This window comes from Piliocolobus tephrosceles, chromosome 19, assembly GCF_002776525.5.
Source record: "Piliocolobus tephrosceles isolate RC106 chromosome 19, ASM277652v3, whole genome shotgun sequence".
NCBI classification, from domain to species: domain Eukaryota; kingdom Metazoa; phylum Chordata; class Mammalia; order Primates; family Cercopithecidae; genus Piliocolobus; species Piliocolobus tephrosceles.
The window spans coordinates 19774538-19797230 of record NC_045452.1 but is presented as its reverse complement, the minus strand read 5'-3'; the positions used below and the strand labels follow the sequence as shown (position 1 = coordinate 19797230).

At 50.3% G+C, this 22693-nt stretch overlaps 2 protein-coding genes across 2 annotated transcripts in view; one reads left to right on the top strand and one right to left on the bottom strand.

The window, feature by feature from the left end:
* Window positions 1–1910: 1910 nt before the first annotated feature.
* On the bottom strand, window positions 1911–16020 carry POLR2F (RNA polymerase II subunit F). Its single transcript, XM_023222048.1, has 5 exons — window positions 15878–16020; window positions 12484–12553; window positions 9924–10054; window positions 2540–2611; window positions 1911–2085 (listed from the first exon to the last, which is right to left on the bottom strand). The coding sequence occupies exons 1-5, from the start codon at window positions 15895–15897 to the stop codon at window positions 1995–1997; spliced, it is 384 nt and encodes a 127-aa protein (XP_023077816.1). The 5' UTR covers window positions 15898–16020; the 3' UTR covers window positions 1911–1994.
* Window positions 16021–16155: 135 nt separating this feature from the next.
* C19H22orf23 (chromosome 19 C22orf23 homolog) overlaps window positions 16156–22693 on the top strand; it is a 9202-nt gene continuing 2664 nt past the window's right edge. The window contains exons 1-4 of the mRNA XM_023222050.1: window positions 16156–16241; window positions 16536–16647; window positions 17724–17786; window positions 22104–22286. Of these exons, the coding sequence (XP_023077818.1) occupies window positions 16545–16647; window positions 17724–17786; window positions 22104–22286 (349 nt within the window). The 5' untranslated portion in view covers window positions 16156–16241; window positions 16536–16544. The remainder of the gene's footprint in view (window positions 16242–16535; window positions 16648–17723; window positions 17787–22103; window positions 22287–22693) is intronic.

Below are 22693 nucleotides of genomic sequence, written 5' to 3'. Positions count from 1 at the left end.
CAATCAGTACTAATCTTATGTGTTTATAATTTTTAGAACCCACCCTTTCCTCTTCATTGAAAGGCAGGACTTTTGTCCATTTGCGGTCTGTTCACTACTCCTGCTCACAGTGGGATGAGAGATATGGAGCTGGCATGGTGGGGAGCAAGGGGCATATCCAGAAGATGACACTATCACCTCCAAGACCCCACATCTCATGAGATTGAGTGGGAAATCACTGAGGATGTGGAAGCCAGGGAAATGACCCCAGAGAAGTCAGAAGACCTGGGTTGTGCACATCCCTTAGACCAAAGGTTCCAAGGGTGCGCAGGCCTCAGGAAGGCAGGAGCTCTGCTTGTTAAAAGAGTCAGGTGTTTCTGGAAATGACTCAAGAGACTATGCCCAAACCCTAAGAAAACAGAACCAGTAGTGGTGACCGGTGACATTTTATTCAAGAGAAGTCAAAATCCGGGCCCAGCCAGCTGAATAGCAGGGGACTCCCCAAAAGAGGAGAATGGGAAGAGGAAGACGGAGGAAAAAACACCCATTCTGTCCCATTTCCCTTGCACCCTATCCCCTAAGGGTTAACCCCCCACTCCCCTCCTCCCCAGCCCAAACCCCATCTCCCTTTAATCACATCTGATACTGAGCAGCCCAGCAGGGAACAAAGAGACCATTTAGAGAAATGGGGCCGAGAAAGTGACCCCCGCACTCTGGGGCGGCTGCCTGGATGCCAGCACAAAGGCGGCATTTCAGAGCTGAAATTTCAGCACCCAACTTGATTAAAGGATTCCACAGGCTTGGAGGAGGATGGATGGGGGTGTGAAGTCCACTGCTCCCTGAATTAACCCTTCTCCAGGGCAGGAGACACCCCTCCCACCAGTGCAGATGCTCACCATTCACTCCCCACACCCCATCCTGGGACCAGGCTGCACCCAGGCCCGGAGGCCCTGCCTCCTGCAGAGGTTAGGGAAGCCCAGCTCGTCCTCTTAGAAGGGGAGCTGGCAGTGGAATGGAGGTCAAGGCTGGCATATTCAGGAAGCCAGTTTTCCCTCTATTCCTGTTCATGTCAATATACACCCTCCCCCGACCCCCTAGGAGGGAGGAGCCAGTGTGACTGGTCTTACCTCAGGTTGGGTAAGCAGGATGGAGAAAGGAAGAGGACCCATTAGAACCTCAGGCAGAGGAAGCGGGAGCTCCAGCTCTGACTTAACGTAACACCTGGAACCCAGAAGCACCACCACCCCAGTACCATCCCTGCAAGGCCTCAGAGGATCACCAGCCCCAAACAGGAAGGAAAGGATATCTTATAGGGGCTGGGAAGATGGCATGGGTGTGGCACACCAAAGAGGTGGGCCACAGAGGACAGTGTGTGGGCAGAGTCCTGAGGAGGAGTGGGGACAGAGGCGTGGGGGCAGGGGTAGGCAGGTGCTCGGTCCTTGCTCCAGCCGCTGACTTGCCCAGCAGGGCTCTGCCTGGGGACAGTGGGAGATCAGCACACCCCCACGCTTCCTGCTGGGGCACTGCTCCTGAAAGGGGATCCGAGCCCACGATAAGAGGCTCGAAGCAGGTCCTTAGGAAACAATGGGTGGCTTGATGAGACCTGCTCTGTGATACTCCTGAGAAGGGAGAAGCCCCTGCAGCCAGTCCCCACTGGAAAGGAAATTGGGGGTTTCCGTGGCAACCAGCTCCCTGGGCACAAAGACTCGTCTGTCTGCTAGGAAGGCAGCTGAGGTGTCTCCCCTGCAGCAGCCTTTGCTCTGGGGAACAGGGAGATGGAGGGAAGGATGTGGGGGATCCAAAGGGGCTAAGGGCCTCTGGTGCTTCTTAAGGAGCTGACAGTCACAGGGCCACTGGAATGGGTGTATGCTCCAGGCAGCATGGCAGTAATAGGGAAGCAAAAGGTGGTGACATCACAGATAAGCAGAGGGGAAGGGGGTTGGAAAGCTGAATATTTTATTTACACATATAAAGTGGGAATGAAAATTGGGCAAGGGCAGGAAGATGACTCCAGCTCAGTCGGTGATGATGAGCTCGTCCACCCCCCAGTCTTCATAGCTCCCATCTGGCAGGTAACGGCGAATGATGATGGGGATCTTTCGGGCCCTGTGGCAGGGGAAAAGTCACAAGTACATGAGGGCTGGTGACCCCAGCTCTGCCGCAGAAGGAACAGACTGTGTGCAAAACACAAGGAAAGAGAAGTCTTAAGAGCAGCCTCTTGGGGCTGATGAGTGTACTTTGTAAGAAAGCAATTACAAGAAAAAGAAAGTTTTTATATCAGACAAGAGGGGGAAGAGTGATAGAATATTGGTAAGGCCTCCTGCAGCACGAACAGGGAAACTCCAACAGTCAGAAAAGGTCCCGGTCTCATCAGTGCCCTCCCCCTTTCCCTGCCTCCTCTTCTCTCTTCCTCCTACCTCCTGGTAAGCTGTTCCTAACCATCTGTAGCAATAAGCATCAACTTCTTCAGCCAGGGAAGTGGGAGCAAAGGGTGCAACAGAGAACCCAACAGATGCCTCCCAGAGATTTGGAGAAGTGAACCATGATTTGAGTGACTTACTTGAGTTCCTTCATGGCAATGAGCAGAGGATCTGTCTCCCCCTCCAGCTCCACCATCACAGGGGCACACATCCTGTAGGGATACGCACAGGTGTTGGGGAGACTACAAACCCAGGGAGAAGGGCCCAACAGGCAGTGAAGGTGGAACGGCATCCTGGTCCCCACCTAGAAACATCATCTTCTAGGTAGGCAGGCATAGTAGGGAGTGGTGTGTAGGGGCACTGCCAGAGATCTTCCCTGGCAGAGGCCTATCGCAGACTCCTGAGCCCAGCGGTCACAGCAGAGTGTCCTGGTGGAAAGGGTGGCGTGTGCAAAGGCACACCATTCTAACTGCTCCAACCCCAGAGCCTTGCCTCAGTGCCCAGGGCCCCTCATTTCAATTTCTATTTTCTCTCTCTCTCTATTTTTTGGAGACAAGGTTTCACTCCCATTGCCCAGACTGGAGTGCAATGGCGAGATCTCGGCTCACTGCAACCTCCACCTCCCAGGTCCAAGCAATTCTCCTGCCGCCTCCCAAGCAGCTGGGACTACAGGCACACACCACCAGCCATGCTTATTTTTTGTATAGATGGGGTTTCACCATGTTGCCTAGACTGGTCTCAAACTCCTGGGCTCAAGCAATCCGCCAGCCTCAGCCTTCCAAATTGCTGGGATGAAAGGCGTAAGACACCACGCCCAGCCTCATTTCCATTCTCTATAGCCACAGCACCTCAGTAGAAGCCCTGCCCTTCCTGCCCAGCCCTCCCCACCCTTCACCTGAGGCCGGCAGGCAGTCCAGGGACTCATCTGCTTATAACACTGCCATGACTCCCCTTGGCTATCAGGCCAGAGTGCAGTCTGGTCCCTGTTCGCCTTCCTAGCACAGTCCCGTGCTACTTTCCTGTATTTACCCCACATTCCAGCCATACCAAACTATTTCTGGTTCCCTAGACGCGCCATGTTGTTTCCCTTTTGTGTGCTCTTACAAGCTCTTCATCTCCCTAAAAGCCTGCGAGAGGTCCGGATGTCTCCATCCTGGAAATCGTGTGCTCACTCTTCAGCACCCCAAGTCACTTAGGATATACTTTTCTTGGCACCAATCTCATTGAACTGTAACTACTTGTTTGGAAAGTTTCCACATTAGACCATGAGCTCCTGGTGGCCCAGAACCACATGTGATTCACCACAGAGGTCTAGCCCTCAGCACAACACTTGGCCCACAGTGGAGACTACCACCAAGCAAAGGGATGCCAATTCTAGGCCCATCTCCTCTAGGAAGTCAGTCTTGATGATTCCAGCTCAGGTTCACACTAACACACCCAGAATGAACAGGAGAGCATGCTAAAAAATACAGGTTCACGGGTCCTTCTCCAGAATCCCTGAACAGAATCTCTAGTGAAGGGGCCTGAGAGCCTGCATTTGCAGAACTGCCCAGATGATTCTGATAATCAGCTAGTCTGAGAGCTACCAGCTTACTAATTTTATTACTAAATATTTCAATTTATATTACTCCCAAAGCCTGAACATTTCCCAAGGGCAGAGATGAAGATTTAACTTTCCCTATATCCTCTCTCAGTAAGTATTCAAACTTTCCCAAAATATAAAGCTTTAAAGAATGTGGCAGAATACTTTCCATGATCTGCATATGCCTGCTTTCTTTCAAAATATAAATAATTCAAGGGCATTCACTCATTCAGCACCTATTATGCACATGGAATGTGCAAGATGTGTCTTTAAGTAATTTAACTTTTCTTGCACCACGGCCTCTACAAATAAACACATCCACCATCCAGTTAAGAAGCAGATGTGACAAACATCATCAGCCACCAGGTGGTGCTAATGAACCAGACTGAAACTCCATCCAAAACCCACCCAAGAAAGAGTTGTTCTGGCCAGGTGCAGTGGCTCATGCCTGTAATCACAGCACTTTGGGAGGCTGAGGCAGGCAAATCACCCGAGGTCAGGAGTTTGAGACCAGCCTGGCCAACATGGTGAAACCCCATCTCTACTAAAAATACAAAAAAATAGCTGGGCACGGTGGTGCGCACCTGTAGTCCCAGTTACTCAGGAGGCTGAGGTACGAGAATCGCTTGAACCAGGAGGTAAAGGTTGCAGTGAGCCAAGATGGCACCACTGGACTCCAGCCTAGGCGACAGAGTGAGACTCCATCTGCACCTACCAAGTGCAGAGTCCCATTATGGCTGTACAAGAGCTTAAAGCAGGCAAGCCACCAGAAGGTGTCATAGCCCTTAAGTGGAAAGAGCACTAAAGACTGGAATGAGCTGGATCAAGCTTCGCTCCCCAAGAAAAACGAGACACTTGGCTGGGCGCAGTGGCTCATGCCTGTAATCCCAGCACTTTGGGAGGCCAAGGCGAGTGGATCACCTGAGGTCATGAGTTCAAGATCAGCCTGACCAACATGGCAAAACCCTGTCTTTACTAAAAATACAAAATATTAGCCAGGCATGGTGTCGGGCGCCTGTAATCCCAGCTACTCGGGAGGCTGAGGCAGGAGAATTCCTTGAACCCAGGAGGCAGAGGTCGCAGTAAGCCAAGATCATGCCATTGCACTCCAGCCTAGGCAACAAGAGTGAAACTCCGTTTAAAAAAAAAGAAAGAAAGAAAAGGAAAACAGGACACTTGGACTTATTAGTGGCCTGGATGTCAGTGGCCTGGATGTCGGCCTCAACACTTTTAAGTGCTTCACATTGTCCACCAAATGAACTCCAGTCTTCTGAACTTGTCACTCCCGGGACCAGTGTCATCTTTTCCAGCCTCCTGCCCCAAGCTGCTTGTGATCCCTCACCACAAATCCACCACCTGGACCTTTCCTTGGGCTGTTTCTGGCACCTGGAGTACCCACAAAACCAACTCTCTTTACCTGTCCCTACTAGAATACTAATCCCTTCACAAGGCTTTCCCAGTCACCTCTGCAGTAACTCTCTTTGTACCTTTCATAAAGCACCACTCGTGTCTGCCTTGGGTTGTGAGTACCTGAGCACAGGTCTATCTCCCCGGCCAGAAAACACCTGGAGGACTAGGGATAACGTCTTTTTTTTTTATTATTATTTTTGGTAACAGAGCCTCACTCTGTCACCCAGGCTGGAATAGTGGTGCAATCTCAACTCTCTGCAACCTCTACTTCCCAGGTTCAAACGATTCTTCTGCCTCAGCCTCCCCAGTAGCTGGGACTACAGGCGTGTGCCACCACACCCGGCTAATTTTTGTATTTTTAGTAGAGACGGGGTTTCACCATGTTGGCCAGGCTGGTCTCAAACTCCTGACCTCAGGTGATCCGCCCACCTTGGCCTTCCACAGTGCTCAGATTGCAGGTGTGAGCCACCGCGCCCGGCTGGGACTACATCTTTAATCATCTCAGCATCCCACCGGGTGCTAATCCAGTATCTTTCCTCAGTGCTGAAAGACTGTTTAACTTGCAAATAAGCAATCTATTTGTTTTAAAAATAACTCATGAATTCTTCTTTCTGCTGGGCCACTTGTAGTCTCTATCAGTGTGCCCCATAGAATGCTCTGCAATGATGGAAGTGTCCTATCCCCCTGTGCCATCCTTTATGGTAACCACTAGCCACATGTGGCTACTGAACACACTTGAAATGTGGCTAGTTATAATCCCAGCACTTTGGAGGCTGAAGTAGGGGTCTTACTGGAAGCCAGGAGTCTTTTTGTGAGACCCTGTCTCTACAAAAAAATTAAGACATTAGCCAGGTGTGGTGGCATTAGCCTGTAGTCATAGCTACCTGGGAGGCTAAAGTGGGAAGATCACTTAAGCCTAGAAGTTTTGAGACTGCAGTGAGCTATGATAGCACCACTGCACTCCAGCCTGGGCGATACAGCCAAACTGTCTCTAAAAAAATAAAAGGCGGCCGGGCGTGGTGGCTCATGCCTGTAATCCCTGCACTTTGGGAGGCTGAGGTGGGTGGAACACGAGGTCAGCAGATCGAGACCATCCTGGTTAACATGGTAAAACCTCGTCTCTACTAAAAATACAAAAACAAAATTAGCCGGGCGTGGTGGTGGGCGCCTGCAGTGAGCCAAGATTGCGCCACTGCACTCCAGCCTGGGCGACAGAGCGAGACTCTGTCTCAATAAATAAAATAAAATAAAATAAAATAAATAAATAAATAAATTAATTAATTAATTAAAATAAAATAAAATAAAATAAAAGGCCGGGCATGGTGGCTCAGCCTGTAATCCCAATACTTTGGGAGGCCGAGGTGGGAGGATCACCTGAGATCAGGAGTTCAAGACCAGCCTGGCCAGCGAACACGGCGAAACCCCATCCCTACTAAAAATACAAAAATTAGCCAGGCATGGTGGCAGGCACCTGTAGCCCCAGTTACTCAAGAGGCTCTGGTGGGAGAATCACTTGAACCTGGGAGGCAGAGGATGCAGGGAGCCAAGATCACGCCACTGCACTCCAGCCTGGGTGACAGAGTGAGACTCCTTCTCAAAAATAAAAATAAATAAATAAATAAATAAAAGAAGTGTGGGTGGCTAGTAAGACAGAAACTGAATTTCTAATTTTATTTAATTGTACTTAATGTAAATGGGTACATACAGTTCATGGCTACCATAATTGATGGTGCAGGCCCAGAGGATCCTGACGGTGGTGGTATATTGGGTAGGGATATCATACTGGGCATGGTTCTAATGCCACGCAGAAGAGCAAGGAATACAACCAGGCTGAGAAGAGGTCCACTGCTGAGGAATGAGGAAGAACAATGTTGCCCACCCATAAAACCCTTTATTGATGTAGACATGATGTTCATCTTCATCCCTATAGGACTAGAGGAGACAACAGCCCAATGCTGCTTGAACACTAAGGAGGGGAATTTACAGACAGCATTGCTGCCCCATAAGCACACAGAGTCCACAAATCTGGCCCCAGCTTTCTTTTGTTTTTGTTTTTTTTTGAGATGGAGTCTCACTCTGTCGCTCCGGCTGGAGTGCAGTGATGCGATCACAGTTCACTGCAGTCTCAACCTCCTGGCCTTAGGTGATCCTCCTACGTCAGCCTCCCGAGTAGCTGGGACTACAGGCGCACGCCACCACACTCAGCTAATTTTTTGTATTTTTTCTAGAGATGGGGTTTCACCATGTTGCCCAGGCTAGTTTTGAACTTCTGGGCTCAAGCAATCCACCTGCCTCATCCTTCCAAAGTGCTGAGATTACAGGTGTGAGCCACGGCATCCAGCCGCTTTTCTTTCTAGGCTAATTTCCACTATTCCCTTCTTGAACTACCCCCACACCTCCAGATGCCCACCATTTCCCACATCGGCCTATAGGGAGTTTGGGGCAGGGGCTCCTATTCTCAGTCTCGTGCTTCCCCACAGTACCATTAGAGTACCCCGCTCTGTCCCCTCACCTGCTCCTCACAAGAAAGGAGGAGGAACTATTCTGACAGATGAGCCTGGGGGGAAAAAAAGCAGGCATCTGTGGCCCAGTCTCTTTGAAAGTCCCTGCTTTCTCAAAGCCATCTGTTGGCAGAGGGTGCTTCCAGTCTGTTCTCCACTTTGCCCCAAACCTCAGCAGGCATCTGAAGGCCTGCACTGCCTATGGCTAACTCATCTGCACTCACTGGACACTCGGATCTCCACCTGTCTACTCTATCTCCTGAATCTTTATTCTCCCAAACATGGGAGAGGAGGGAAGTTTGCTGATTTTCAAATCCCCAAAACCCCACCACTGCTCTGTGCTTTCATCTCTCTAGTGTGCTCTCAAGCTGGAGGGCCCCCCACTCTTCTGGGCTGGCCATAGTCTACCTCACATCAAAAACCAACTCAAAGCCAGGCATGGTTGCTCATGCTTGTAATCCCAGCTCCAGCACTTTGGGAGGCTGAGGCAGGAGAATCACTTGAGGCTGAGTTCAAGACTGGCCTGGGCAACATCATGAGACCCCTATCTCTACAAAAAATACAAAGCCAGGCACAGTGGCACATACCTGTAGTCCCACCTTGAAGCTACTTGGGAGGTTGAGACAAGAAAATTGCTTGAGCCAGCCAGGCGCAGTGGCTCATGCCTGTAATCCCAGCACGTTGGGAGGCCAAGGCGGGTGGATCACGAGGTCAGGAGATCGAGACCTGGCTAACACGGTGAAACCCCATCTCTACTAAAAATACAAAAAAATTAGCCAGGCGTTGTGGCAGGCGCCTGTAGTCCCAGCTACTCGGGAGGCTGAGGCAGGAGAATGGCGTGAACCTGGGAGGGAGAGCTTGCAGGGAGAGCTTGCAGTGAGCTGAGATTACGCCACTGCACTCCAGCCTGGGCGACAGAGCAAAACTCCATCTCAAAAAAAAAAAAAAAAGAAAGAAAAAAGGAAAAGAAAATTGCACTGGCTGGGCGCGGTGGCTCATGCCTGTAATCCCAGCACTTTGGGAGGCCAAGGCAGGTGGATCACAAGGTCAAAAGTTCGAGAGCAGCCTGGCCAATATGGTGAAACACAGTCTCTACTAAAAACACAAAAATTAGCTGGGCATGGTGGTGGACGCCTGTAGTCCCAGCCACTCGGGAGGCTGAGGCAGGAGAATCACTTGAACCCAGGAGGCAGAGGCTGTAGTGAGCCGAGATCGGGCCACTGCACTCCAGCCTGGGAGACAGAGCAAGACTCTGTCTCAAAAAAAAAAAAAAAAAAGAAAATTGCTTGAGCCCAGGAGTTTGAGGCTGCAATGGGCTATGATCAAGCCCCTGTGCTCCAGCATGGGCAACAGAGTGAGATCTCAACTCGGAAAATAAAACAACAAAGAACCACCATGGGCGGGCGCAGTGGCTCTCACCTGCAATCCCAACACTTTTGGAGGCAGAGGCAGGTGGATCACTTGAAGCTAGGAGTTCGAGACTAGCCTAGGCAACATGGCAAGACCCTGTCTCTAAAAACACAACAATTAGTTAGGCATGGTGGCACATGCCTGTAATGCCAGCTACCTGGGAGGCTGAGGCACAAGAATCACTTGAACCTGGGAGGCAGAGGTTGCAGTGAGCTGAGATTGTGCCATTGCACTCCAGCCTAGGCGACTCAGTGAGACTCTATCTCAAAAAAAAAAAAAAAGAACCACTAGTACCCATTGGCTCTGAATTCACCTTTTTTGCTGCACTAATGTGACAGGCAACCATCTAGTTCTGTTTTTTCTTTTGTCTTTTTTTTTAAATCATTTTTCTCCCATACTAGTACTTGACTTCTCAGATGTTCATATCCTAGTTCTCCTATTAGATCACAAGCTCCCTAAGGGCAAGGGCCTAGCACAATGCCTGGTACGCAGAGATGGCACCACCTTTGGAATGTGAGAGCAGAGAGTCTGTTTTCAGGTGCCAGGCTGGGCAAGATCAGCGGTACAGGAGCTCACTGTGGTCTGACAGATGGAGAAGACAGTGAAGGGGCAATCACTCACGCAATCTGGAGCGCTCGGGTGCCCAGCACACGGGCTCGCTCGTACTTGGTCATATATGGTGTGGTGATTCGCTTCTGGTTGGCCTGCGGTCGCTCCCCAGAGGGGAGGATCTCGACATTCTCCTGGCCTTCCTGGACACCAACACAAAAAAGAGGGAAAATCTCAGGTGGCATTTTTGGATTACAGGGAGGGTGATAATGACGACAATCACAATCCCCGCTACCGCCACCATTAATGCTTACTGCACGCCAGGGTACTGCATGACTGCTTCCTAACAACTCATGTAATCCTTACAATAACCTTATGAGGCAGGGATTACAGTTCTCATTTCAGAGGCTTGGAAAGTCAGCTAACCTGACCTAGCCTCAGACCTGGTAATGGAGGACCATGACTGAGATTCCAGAGCTGGCTGCCTCATCCAGAAGAGAGCAGAGGGCCTGGAGATGGGGTGGTCTCAGAACGTTGGTCCTGCAAAAGAGGTCCTGGCACAAAAAAATTACCCTAAGCAGGAAGCTAGGAATAGTCTCCCCATCTTTCAGATAGGGGAGCTAAGCCAATGGGTCAAGTGCCTAGAAAAGTCAAAGTGAAGGCAGGAATATTTAACAATTACTTACTAAGCATTTGTCCTGAACCAGATATTGTTAACAGATACTGAGAAAGCAAGCTAGGAATTTCTGCTCTCAAAGAATTAATGGTCTAAAGGGGGAGACAAGAGTAAACAGAGCGGGTGCTATGAAGGGATGTAGTGTGCAACAGAGTTCCCAAGGAGGTAGGAACACCTCACATTGGGAGTTAGGAAAACTCCAGGGATGAGATTTGAGCTCACCTAGAAGGATGAGCAGCAGCTATCAAACCAACGACGAAGGAGGCAACATGCCAAGGCACAGAGGAGAAAGAGGTTTGGACAGCTAGTAGTGGACAATAATTAGAATGAAAGGTGCGTAGAGAATTGTAGGCAGGAGAATAAATTCTGTGGTATATAAAGAATTAAGTAAACAGGCCGGGCACGGCGGCTCATGCCTGTAATCCCAGCACTTTGGGAGGCTGAGGTGGGCGGATCACGAGGTCAGGAGATCGAGACCATCCTGACTAACACGGTGAAACTCCGTCTCTACTAAAAATACAAAAAAAAAAAAAAAATTAGCCGGACGTGGTGGCGGGCGCCTGTACTCCCAGCTACTCAGGAGGCTGAGGCAGGAGAATGGCGTGAATCCAGCAGGGGGAGCTTGCAGTGAGCTGAGATCTCACCACTGCACTCCAGCCTAGGCGACAGAGCAAGACTCCGTCTCAAAAAAGAAAAAAGGTTGACTCTGAGCTGGGCATGGTGGTGCAGAACTTGCAGTTCCAGCTACTTGAGAGGCTGAACTGGAAGGATCACTTGAGCCCAGGAGTTCAAGGCTGTAGTGCGCTACAACCGCACCTGCAAAGAGCTATTGTACTCTAGCCTAGACAACGTAGCAAGATACCACTTCTTAATTTAAAACAAGCAAACAAACAACAACAACAACAGAAAGAAAGGATCACTCTGGATACTCTGTTGAGAATATTCTGCAGGGGGCAGTGGCAGAAGCAGAGAGGCCATTTAGGAAAGCCAGTAGTAACTGAGCATGTGGGCAAGTAAGAAAGGGCGCTGAAAGGAGAAGAGCACTCAGAGCAGAGTCTGGAGTGAGACTGAAGCAGGAAAACCAGCCACACAATTCCTGCAGGACTGTGGCTGAAAAGCAATGAGATCTAAGCCAGGCTAAGGCACCAGGAGCAGAAAAATGCAGACAGGGCTGAAGTACATCTAGGAGGCACAATCTACATGACAGTGATGGGAAGGGGACCAGAAGGATGGAGAAGGACACATCTGACTCAAGCGAAAAGGTATCTGAAAGTGCCACGCAGAGAGAGAGAGGGCTCCATGTCTCTCCAGGACATAACTGCACTTTTTCCCTCATCAGTCACACAGGACAGAAAGCCCTACTTTCCTCATGAGGCTAGCAGCCTATCCACCTAGTTGCTCAAGCCAGAAACCTGAGAGTCGTCCTTGTCACCGCTCACTTTCTCAGCCCCATAACCAACCCACCGAAATAACTCTTTCATCTGTCTTCTCATCACCTGCACTACCAGCACCTATATCCAAGCCACAGGCCTCTCACCTTTCACTCTTGCCCTTCCCCAGTTCACTCCTTACTCAAGGCAGGATTGCACTTTCTAAAATGTAAACTGGACTGCGCCTTGGCTCAAAATTTGTCAGTAGCTTCCCATTGCCTTTAGGCTACAAAATACTGCCTCATCTGAGCCCTGCTTACCACTTCCTTTTGCTCCCTAAATAGTCCCACCCTGCAGAAAGCACCTGGCACATAATAAACATTCAACACATGTTTGCCGAATGAAGGAAGGCACTGTTTAACTTGTCAGTGAACTAACTGCTCCAGAAGCCACAGGCTGTGGACCACATGGACAAAAGCTTTCAGGTCCACCCTGCAGGGCTGTTCTGCTATGCAAGACTGGAACACAGCTCACTCTATTTGGCAGCTTGGGCTGCAGAGGTGGGAGCCTGAGGCTGAATACTGACCTCTTCAGCATTCTCCAAGTCATCTAGCCCTTCATCCTCCTCCACATCATCAAAGTCGTCACCATCAAAACTGTACAGGAAGAAGAGATCAGTTACTTAGAGCATCACTTACAAGAATCAAAGAGGGGCCAGGTACGGTGACTCACACTTGTAATCCTGGTACTCTGGGAGACCGAAGTGTGTGGATCACTTGAGGCCAGGAATTCGAGACCAGCCTGGCCAACGTGGCAAAACCCCATCTCTACTAAAAATACAAAAATGAGCCAGGCATGGTGGCACATGTCTGTAATACCAGCTACTCGGGAGGTTGAATCACAAGAATTGCTTGAATCCAGGAGGTGGAGATTGCAGTGAGCCACGATCACACTGCTGCACTCCAGCATGGGTGACAGAACAAGAACCTGTCTCAAAGTAAATAAAATAAGAAAAATAAAAAATAAAAATCAGAGGCCGGGCATGGTGGCCCTGGGATTAAGCCTGTAATCCCAGCACTTTGGGAGACCAAGGCAGGTAGAGTTCAAGGCCAGCCTGACCAACATAGTGAAACCCCGTTTCTACTAAAAATACAAAATTAGCTGGGAGTGGTGGCGCATGCCTGTAATCCCAGCTACTTGGGAGGCTGAGGCAGGAGAATCGCTTGAACTCAGGAGGCAGATGTTGTGGTGAGCTGAGATCACGCCATTGCACTCCAGCTTGGGCAACAAGAGCGAAACTCCATCTCAAAAAAACTCCAAAAAAACAAAACAAAACAAAAAAATCAAAGAGGGCAGAGATCTGTGTCTCTCCCAGTATGTAGGAAGCACTCAAATATCTACTTGATAAGTAAATCAGCCAGGCGCAGTGACTCACGTCTGTAATCCCAGCACTTTGGGAGGCCGAGGCGGGTGCATCACCTGAGGTCAGGAGTTCGAGACCAGCCTGGCCAACATGGAGAAATCCCATCTCTACTAAAAATACAAAATAATTAGCTGGGCGTGGTGGCAGGCGCCTGTAATCCCAGCTACTCAGGAGGCTGAGGCAAGAGAACTGCTTGAACCCAAAAAGCGGAGGTTGCAGTGAGCCGAGGTCACCCCACTGCACTGCAGCCTGGGTGACACAGTGAGACTCCTTCTCAAAAAGAAAGAATACTAAATAAATCCGACTTCTGTTCCATTTTACTTCTTTAATTTTTCCCCATCTGCCCCCAAATTTCACTAGGACTCATTTGTCATCACTGTTTCCCTCTCTACTGGATCATTCCCATCAGCATTTTTTTTTTTTTTTTTTGAGACAACGTCTAGCTCTGTCACCCAGGCTAGAATGCAATGGCGCAATCTTGACTCACTGCAACCTCCGCCTCCCGGGTTCAAGCAATTCTTCTGTCTCAGTCTCCCGAGTAGCTGGATTATAGGCACACGCCACCATGCCCAGGTAATTTTTGTATTTTTAGTAAAGATGGGATTTCCCCATGTTGACTAGGCTGGTCTCGAACTCCTGACCTAAGGTCATCCACCCTCCTCGGCCTCCCAAAGTGCTGGGATTACAGGTGTGAGGCACAGCACCTGGCGCCATCAGCATTCCAACAGGTGCTTTTCCTCATGTAAAACAAAAACAAAAACAAACAAAAAACCTTACTTCTCTTCTCCCTCCCCTTATAGCCCTAATTCCATGGTGCCCTTTGAAGCAAAAATGTGTGAAAGAGCTGTCCACCCTCACTGTCCCCAATTCCTCTATTCCCATTTTGTCATAATCTCACTCCAAAAAGCCTTTCACCCCGATAGCTCCATCAAAACCACTTTCCAAGCTCATTAATGATCTCCACGTTGCTAAATCCAATGGCCAACTCTCATTCTCATTTAGCCTGATCTATCAGCTGGCACATTAGGCCACTTGCTCTCCTCACTTGAGTCCAAGGACACCTCACTCTCTTGGTGCTCCCCCACCTCTCCGGCTTCTCTTTTCCTCCAAGCACTCAGTGTTCAAATGCCCTAATGCTCAGCCATGGGTCATCTCCTCTTCTCTACTGACACTCACTGGGAATGCGGTAGCGATCCCACGCATTTCTTATTTTTATCTTCAGACTAGCTCTCTTTGCGCCCACACATCCAACAGGTAATTTTTTGGCTCTATCTTTAAAATAGTAAGGCCAGGCGCGGTGGCTCAAGCCTGTAATCCCAGCACTTTGGGAGGCTGAGACGGGCGGATCACGAGGTCAGGAGATCGAGACCATCCTGGCTAACACGGTGAAACCCCGTCTCTAATAAAAAATACAAAAAAACTAGCCAGGCGAGGTGGCGGGCGCCTGCAGTCCCAGCTACTCCGGAGGCTGAGGCAGGAGAATGGCGTAAACCCGGGAGGCGGAGCTTGTAGTGAGCTGAGATCCGGCCACTGCACTCCAGCCCGGGCGACAGAGCGAGACTCCGTCTCAAAAAATAAATAAATAAATAAATAAATAAATAAATAAATAAATAAATAAATAAAATAAAATAAAATAGTAATATATCCAGAATTCAAAACCAGTTCTCACCACCTCTACTCCTACTGACTTCTTTCACCGAGATTACTACAAACAGGCCGGGCACGGTGGCTCATGCCTGTAATCCCAGCACTTTGGGAAGCCGAGGTGGGTGGATCACTTGAGGTCAGGAGTTCGAGACCAGTTTGGCCAACATGGTGAAACCCGTCTCTACTAAAAATACAAACAATTAGCCGGGTATGGTGGTGCACGCCTATAATCCCAGCTACTCGGGAGGCTGAGGCAGGAAAATCCCTTGAACCCGGGAGGCAGAGGCTGCAGTAAGCCGATATCGCGCCACTGCACTCCAGCCTGGGCGACAGAACGAAACTCCGTCTCAAAAAAAAAAAAAATTACTGCAATGAACCGTCTCAGACTTTTATTTAATGCCACCCGGTGGAGCTGCCCCAGATCCTCCTGGAGTACTCCTACACTACGTACTTCTAGAACTGTGAAGTACACTACGTACTTCACAGAAGCAGATGGAGAACTGGGGAAGCTCACGCGACCACCATTACCTGCTTGCTTGCTTACTTATGGGCCTGTGCCGCCTATTCTACAAAGTGAGCACGTGGAGACGCAAGGACGATTCTTCATTCACCTCAATATTCCCACTGCATGACACAGAGCCCGGCTCGCTGGAACATTTGCTGAAGGACACCTTTTCCATGGATCCCCTCTGGACCCTCGAGCCTGGGCCCTCCTGTGCCCAGCCTCCAGCCCGGGCTATGCTCCTGGGTCCCCGCGCTTCCCTTCCTAGGCTCCGCCGGCCCCCTCAGGACCCCAGGCCCCTCAGACATTGCCCCTAGACGCCAGGTTCCTCAGCTGCCTTCGACCCAAGCTCTGCCTCACCCGCCCCTTCCGAGTGTGCCGCAAAGGCCACTCCGCTCCCGCACTCACTTGTCCTCGTTGTCTGACATGACACCGTCGCCTCAGGGACCCCGCTGCGCCCCGGTCCCGCACGGAGACCCGCAAACAGCGCCTCTAAGACTCGCGGCTCCTCGCTTATCTTGCGCCTGCGCGGTAACCCAGAGGAAATCACTTCCGGGAGGCAGGCCAGAGCGGGGAAGTGCGCATGCGCTGACTCGTGAGTGCGCGTTTCTATGGTAGCCAGAGTCGCTAGCTCCCAGCTCCAGCAGCCCAGATCGCGTAGTACTTCTGCGTGGCACCGGTGCTGGTGCGGCTGTAAAGCAGTGGTCAGTGGTCACCGCCTCCGGGAGCCCACTTCTATGTGCAGAGGGGAGCACCCAGAGGGGGTCCTAGGGTGAAATTTCAATTTTGGCATATCACCCAGTGGATACTGTTGTGACCATGGCTATTTAACACTCCCTTCTTCCCGAGGGGACTTCCCTGCCACAGGCGCTGGGTCAGAATGAGGGCTGTGTGTGTGTACCTGTCTGTGTCTGGATGGGAGGTTTAGGCACTGTCGCAATATTAACTGGCGGCATCATTCTCTGGCTCGATCCCCGCTTCCAGACTTCTGGGGATGTTGGGCATGGGGGAACAGAGATTAGGGATAGGAGACAGGGGGTGTGTCATTGCGTCTTTCCCTCCTCAGGGTCCTCCCATGGCTTCACAGAAGCAGATGGAAGTAGTGACCAAAGGAACTGGGTTCCGGCGCAGCCCCAAGACGACCACTTACACCCCGGGGACCTGCGAGCTGCTCAGAGGTCAGTGCGTTAAAGCAGCGATCCCCAGCCTTTTTGGCACCAGGGACCGGTTTCGTGGAAGGAAATTTTTCCACTGACGGGGGTGTGGGGAATGGTTTCGGGATGAAACTGTTCACCTCAGATCATCAGGTATTAGTTAGATTCTCATAAGAAAAGCGTGCAACCTAGATCCCTCGCGTGCGCAGTTCACAATAGGGTTCGCGCTCCTATGAGAATCTAAGGCCGCCACTGACCTGAAAGGAGGCGGTGAGGCTCGCTAGCCCGCCGCTCACCTCTTGCTGTGCGGCCCGGTTCCTTTTTTTTTTTTTTTTTTTTTGAGACGGAGTCTCGCTCTGTCGCCCAGGCTGGAGTGCAGTGGCCGGATCTCAGCTCACTGCAAGCTCCGCCTCCCGGGTTCACGCCATTCTCCTGCCTCAGCCTCCCGAGTAGCTGGGACTATAGGCGCCAGCCACCTCGCCCGGCTAGTTTTTTTTTTTTGTATTTTTTTAGTAGAGACGGGGTTTCACCGTGTTAGCTAGGATGGTCTCCATCTCCTGACCTCGTGATCCGCCCATCTCGGCCTCCCAAAGTGCTGGGATTACAGGCTTGAGCCACCGCGCCTGGCCCCGCGGCCCAGTTCCTAACAGGCCAGGGACTGGCACCAGTCCACCCACGGGGAGTTGGGGACCCCTGAGTTAAAGGATGAGGGAAGAATGGTGGTAGTTACCCTCTGTAACTGAGTTCCCCCGTACCTGACCTGTGGCTTAGCAATTACTATTTTCCTTTACAGATAAGGAGCCTGGGGTTCAGAAAGCTTCAAAGTTCTACTGCATATGCCTTGGGGGGACGGGGGAGGTTCAAGGTGCTACAGCTTGCCAAAAGTCAAAGAACTAAAATTTTTAGAGAAGTTAACTCCTATGCATCCTTTAGATCACACTTTCAACTTTCCCGAGGAAGATCTCTCCTCCTTACCACCACAGTAGGATCAGCTGTTATGCGCCCTCATACATTTTCCTTCCCTGGGTTTAGCACAAGCTGTAGTCATTTATTTATCTGTCTGCGGCCCAGGAGGCCTCACAGAATGCTCTGTCGTGCAGTGATGATGAAGGAATCCAAACTGACAAACATCCAGCAGCGCCACATCATGGACATCATGAAAAGTAAGGGGCAATCCATAGAGGCTTCCTGGCCGGAGGGGATCTGGGGCCACATTCTTTTTTTTTTTTTTTTTTTTTTTTTTGAGACTGAGTCTTACTCTGTTGCCCAGGCTGGAGTGTAGTGGCGCGATCTCGGCTCACTGCAAACTCCACCTCCCGGGTTCACGCCATTCTCCTGCCTCAGCCTCCCGTGTAGCTGGGTCTACAGGTGCCTGCCACCACGCCCGGCTAATTTTTTGTATTTTTTAGTAGAGACGGGGTTTCACCGTGTTAACCAGGATGGCCTCGATCTCCTGACCTCGTGATCCGCCCGCCTCGGCCTCCCAAAGTGCTGGGATTACAGGTGTGAACCACCGTGCCCAGCCTGGGGCCACATTCTTAATGCTTCTCCATGTTAAGGGGGAGAGGACGTCATATGAAAAAAACACAGCTGGGCACGTGGCTCATGCCTATAATTCCAACACTTTGGGAAGCTGAGATGGGAGGATGGCTTGAGCCCAGGAGTTCAAGACCAGCCTGGGCAACACCACAAGACCTCATCTCCACAATTTTTTTTTTTGTGAGGTGGAATCTCACTCTGTCACCCAGGCTAGAGTGCAGCGGCATGATCTCGGCTCACTACAACCTCTACCTCCTGGGTTCAAGCAATTCTCCTGCCTCAGCCTCCTGAGTAGCTGGGATTACAGGTGTGCGCCACCACGCCCAGCTTAATTTTTGTATTTTTAGTAGAGACTGGGTTTCACCACGTTGGCCAGGCTGGTCTCAAACTCCTGACCTCATGATCTGCCCGCCTCGGCCTCCCAAAGTGCTGGGATTCCAGGTGTCAGCCACCACACCCAGCCCCCAAAATTTTTTAAAATTAGCCAGGTGTGGTGGTGCACACCTGTAGTCCCAGCTACTCAGGAGGTTGAGGTGGGAGGATCACTTGACTCTGGGAGGTCAAGGCTGCAATGAGCTGTGATTGCACCACTGCACTCCAGCCGGGCGACTGAGGGGAACCTGCTCTCAAAATTAAAATAAAATAAAATAAAATAAAATAAAATAAAATAAAATAAAATAAAATAAAATAAAATAAAATAAAATAAAATAAAAACAGGTCAGGCTGGGTGTGGGAGCTCACACCTGTAATCTCAACACTTTGGGAGGCCAAGACAGGCAGATCACCTGAGGTCAGGAGTTCAAGACAAGCCTGGCCAACATGGTAAAACACTGTCTCTACAAAAATACAAAAATTAGCTGGGCATGATGGCGGGTGCCTGTAACACCAGCTACCCAAGACGCTGAGGCAGGAGAATTGCTTGAACCCGGGAGGCAGAGGTTGCAGTGAGCTGAGACCACACCACTGCACTCCAGCCTGGGCGACAGAGCAAGACTCCATCTCAAAAATAAAAAATAAAAAAATAAAAACAGGTTAGGTGTGGTGGCTCATACCTATAATCCTATCACTTTGGGAGGATTGCTCAAGCCCAGGAGTTCAAGACCAGCCTGGGCAAAACACATACATACTGGGCTGTACCTGTACTCCCAGATAGGAAGCTGAGGCAGGAGGATCACATAAGCCCTGGAGTTCAAGGCCAGCCAGGGCAACACAGCAAAACCTCTCTCTACAACATTTTTGGGTGTATGACCAAAAAAATTAGTATTCCTGACCCCTCGCTCCTGGGGAATTGATCTGGTAGAGGCTGGACTTGCAGAAAAGGTAGACAGGCACAGATCAAAACAATGGATGGGCCAGGTCTGGTGGCTCACGCCTGGAACCCCAGCACTTTGGGAGGCTGAGGCGGGCAGATCACCCAAAGTAAGGAGTTCAAGACCACCCTGGCCAACATGGTGAAACTCCATCCCTACTAAAAATACAAAAATGAGCCACGTGTGGTGACCCGGGCCTGTAGTCCCAGCTACTTGGGAAGCTGAAGCAGGAGAATAGATTGAACCTGGGAGGCGAAGGTTGCAATGAGCCAAGATGGTGCCATCGCACTCCAGCCTGGGTGACAAGAACAAAACTGTCTCAAAAAAACAAAAAAAATTAGCCAGGCGTGGTGGCACACACCATAATCCCAGCTACTCAGGAGACTGAGGCACAAAAATCGCTTGTACCCAGGAGGTGTAGGTTGCAGAGAACCAAGATCAGGCCACTGCACTCCAGCCTGGGCAACAGAGGGAGACTCCGTCTCAAAAGAAAAAAACAATGGATGGGACCTGCTCTAAGCTGGGCTTTATGGTAGTTGAGAGGTGGGGTCAACCGACCAGACAGGTGACACATTTGGATGGCCTGGGGGAGAAGCCCCAGGGATGGCCAACCAGGGGGATGGACCGCAGGAAGTATAGGTACCTGCTATCATCCGAACTGTCCCTCCTTGTCCATGGAGCACACAGAAAGCTTTAGAAAGCCATCCATAGAAATTAAAGCACCAGTACGAAGATTTGATGTACAAGAACGTTTATTGCAGCATTGTTTGAAGTAGTAAAAAACAAACCTAGAAATAACCTGAATTTCTGAAACTAGGAGGTGTGCTGTATCCATTCTTTTTTTTTTTTTTTTTTTTTTTTGGAGACGGAGCCTGGCTCTGTTGCCTGGGCTAGAGTGCAGTGGCCGGATCTCAGCTCACTGCAAGCTCCGCCTCCCGGGTTTACGCCATTCTCCTGCCTCAGCCTCCGGAGTAGCTGGGACTACAGGCGCCCGCCACCTCGCCCGGCTAGTTTTTTTGTACTTTTAGTAGAGACGGGGTTTCACCGTATGAGCCAGGATGGTCTCGATCTCCTGACCTCGTGATCCGCCCGTCTCGGCCTCCCAAAGTGCTGGGATTACAGACTTGAGCCACCGCGCCCGACTAATGTATCCATTCTAAGGATACTAGTATATAGCTGTAAAAAATAAGTTACATATAAATGGAGTGATCTGAACAGATGTCCATCAAAAAATGTGAAGTGAAAAGTCTGTTATTTTAATATATTACAGTATGATCCAGTGTATGAAAGAATCTTATATGCACATATAAAATATATGCACATATATCTCTGAACATGTTTGTATAACCATCAAAAAGGAAAGAGACCACCAAACTGTTACCATCATCACTCATTCATTATAGAGCGGTGGGATTGGACGGAAGAAGAGAAGATTCCTTGTACTGCTTGACTTGTTTTGTTTTTTGAGACAGAGTCTTCCTCTGTTGCCCAGGCTGGAGTGCAGTGGCTCAATCTTGGCTCACTGCAACTTCTGCCTCCTGGGTTCAAGCGATTCTCCTGCCTCAGCCTTCCCAATATCTAGGATAACAAGCATGCATCACCACACCCAGCTAATTTTTATTTTTTGGGTTTTTTTTTTTTTGAGACAGTCTTGCTCAGTCACTCAGTCACCAATGACGCAATCTTGGCTCACCGCAACCTCTGTCTCCTGGGTTCAAGTGATTCTCCCGCCTCAGCCTCCCGAGTAGCTGGGATTACAGGCACCCGCCATAATGCCCGGCTAATTTTTTTTTCTTTTTTTTTTTTTTTTTTTAGACATGGGGTTTCACCATGTTGGCCAGGCTGGTCTCGAACTCCTGACCTCCAGTGATCCGCCCACCTTGGCCTCCCAAAGCGCTGGGATTAGAGGCGTGAGCCACTGCACCTGGCCCGTTTGACTTCTTTTAACAGGTAGGTATTACTTTTATTTTTTCTTTATTTTATGTATTTTTGTGAGATGGAGTCTCGCTCTGTCACCCAGGCTGGAGTGCAGTGGCGCCATCTCGGCTCACTGCAAGTTCCGCCTCCCGCGTTCACGCCATTCTCCTGCCTCAGCCTCTGGAGTAGCTGGGACTACAAGCACCCGCCACCACGCCTGGCTAATTTTTTGTATTTTTAGTAGAGATGGGGTTTCACCGTGTTAGCCAGAGTGGTCTCAAACTCCTGACCTCAGGTGATCACCCATCTCGGCCTCCCAAAGTGCTGGAATTACAGGCGTAAGTCACCGTGCCCAGCCAACTTTTATTTTTAAAAAGTGGCCAGGTGCAATAGCTCATGCCTATATTCCTAGCACTTTGGGAAGCCGAGGTGGGTGGATCACTTGAGGTGAGGAGTTCAAGACCAGCCTGGCCAACATGGCCGTCTCTACTAAAAATACAAAAATTAGCTGAGCATGGTGGCACATGCCTGTAATTCCAGTGACTTGGGAGACTGAGGCAGGAGAATCGCTTGAATCTAGGAGGCAAAGGTTGCAGTAAGCTGAGATCGCGCCACTGCACTCCAGCCTGAGTGACAGAGCAAGACTCAGACTCAAAAAATAAATAAATAAATAAAGCCATGTGGGTCCTCCCACCCCCACTCTTCATTCCCCAGAAGGAGATGCTTTGCCCCTACAGTGCAGCCCAACATCCAGCCAGAGGGTCTTACCTTCCAAGCAAATAGCCTCGCCTATCTACCTGCCTCCCATCCTCGCAGCCCGTCCCCACCTCCGGCCTGCCAACATGTGCCAAGCTAATGGGGCCTACAGCCGGGAGCAGTTCAAGCCTCAAGCCACCAGTAAGTGAGGGTCTCAGCTAGGGCCTTTCCCCATTTCCCTGGGGGAGGAGAGGGGAGAGGGACGCAAGCAGCCCACAGGGCAGGTGGGATGGTAGCTAATCAAATCCCCATGCACTTTGTTCCAATGCTCTTGAGCCTCAGCACATGTTAGCTTAGGGGTATTCAGGGAGCAGAGGAAACCAGTCAGATGGTCCTCTTTTCTTATTTTTTCAGAACTCACAATTAGCTGGAATCTACCAATTCCTGATTTTAGGGGCTATCAGGGCTCAAGGCCACAGCCCAACCTCTCCCTGCAGCCCCTACACATAGGTTGCCACTACAGGCATCGCCAAGGCCCTAGGTTCCTGAGCTTTCTTAGCCTTGCTCTGCACCAAAGCAGTGTGTGGGTTTTGACAAAACTTCTTTTT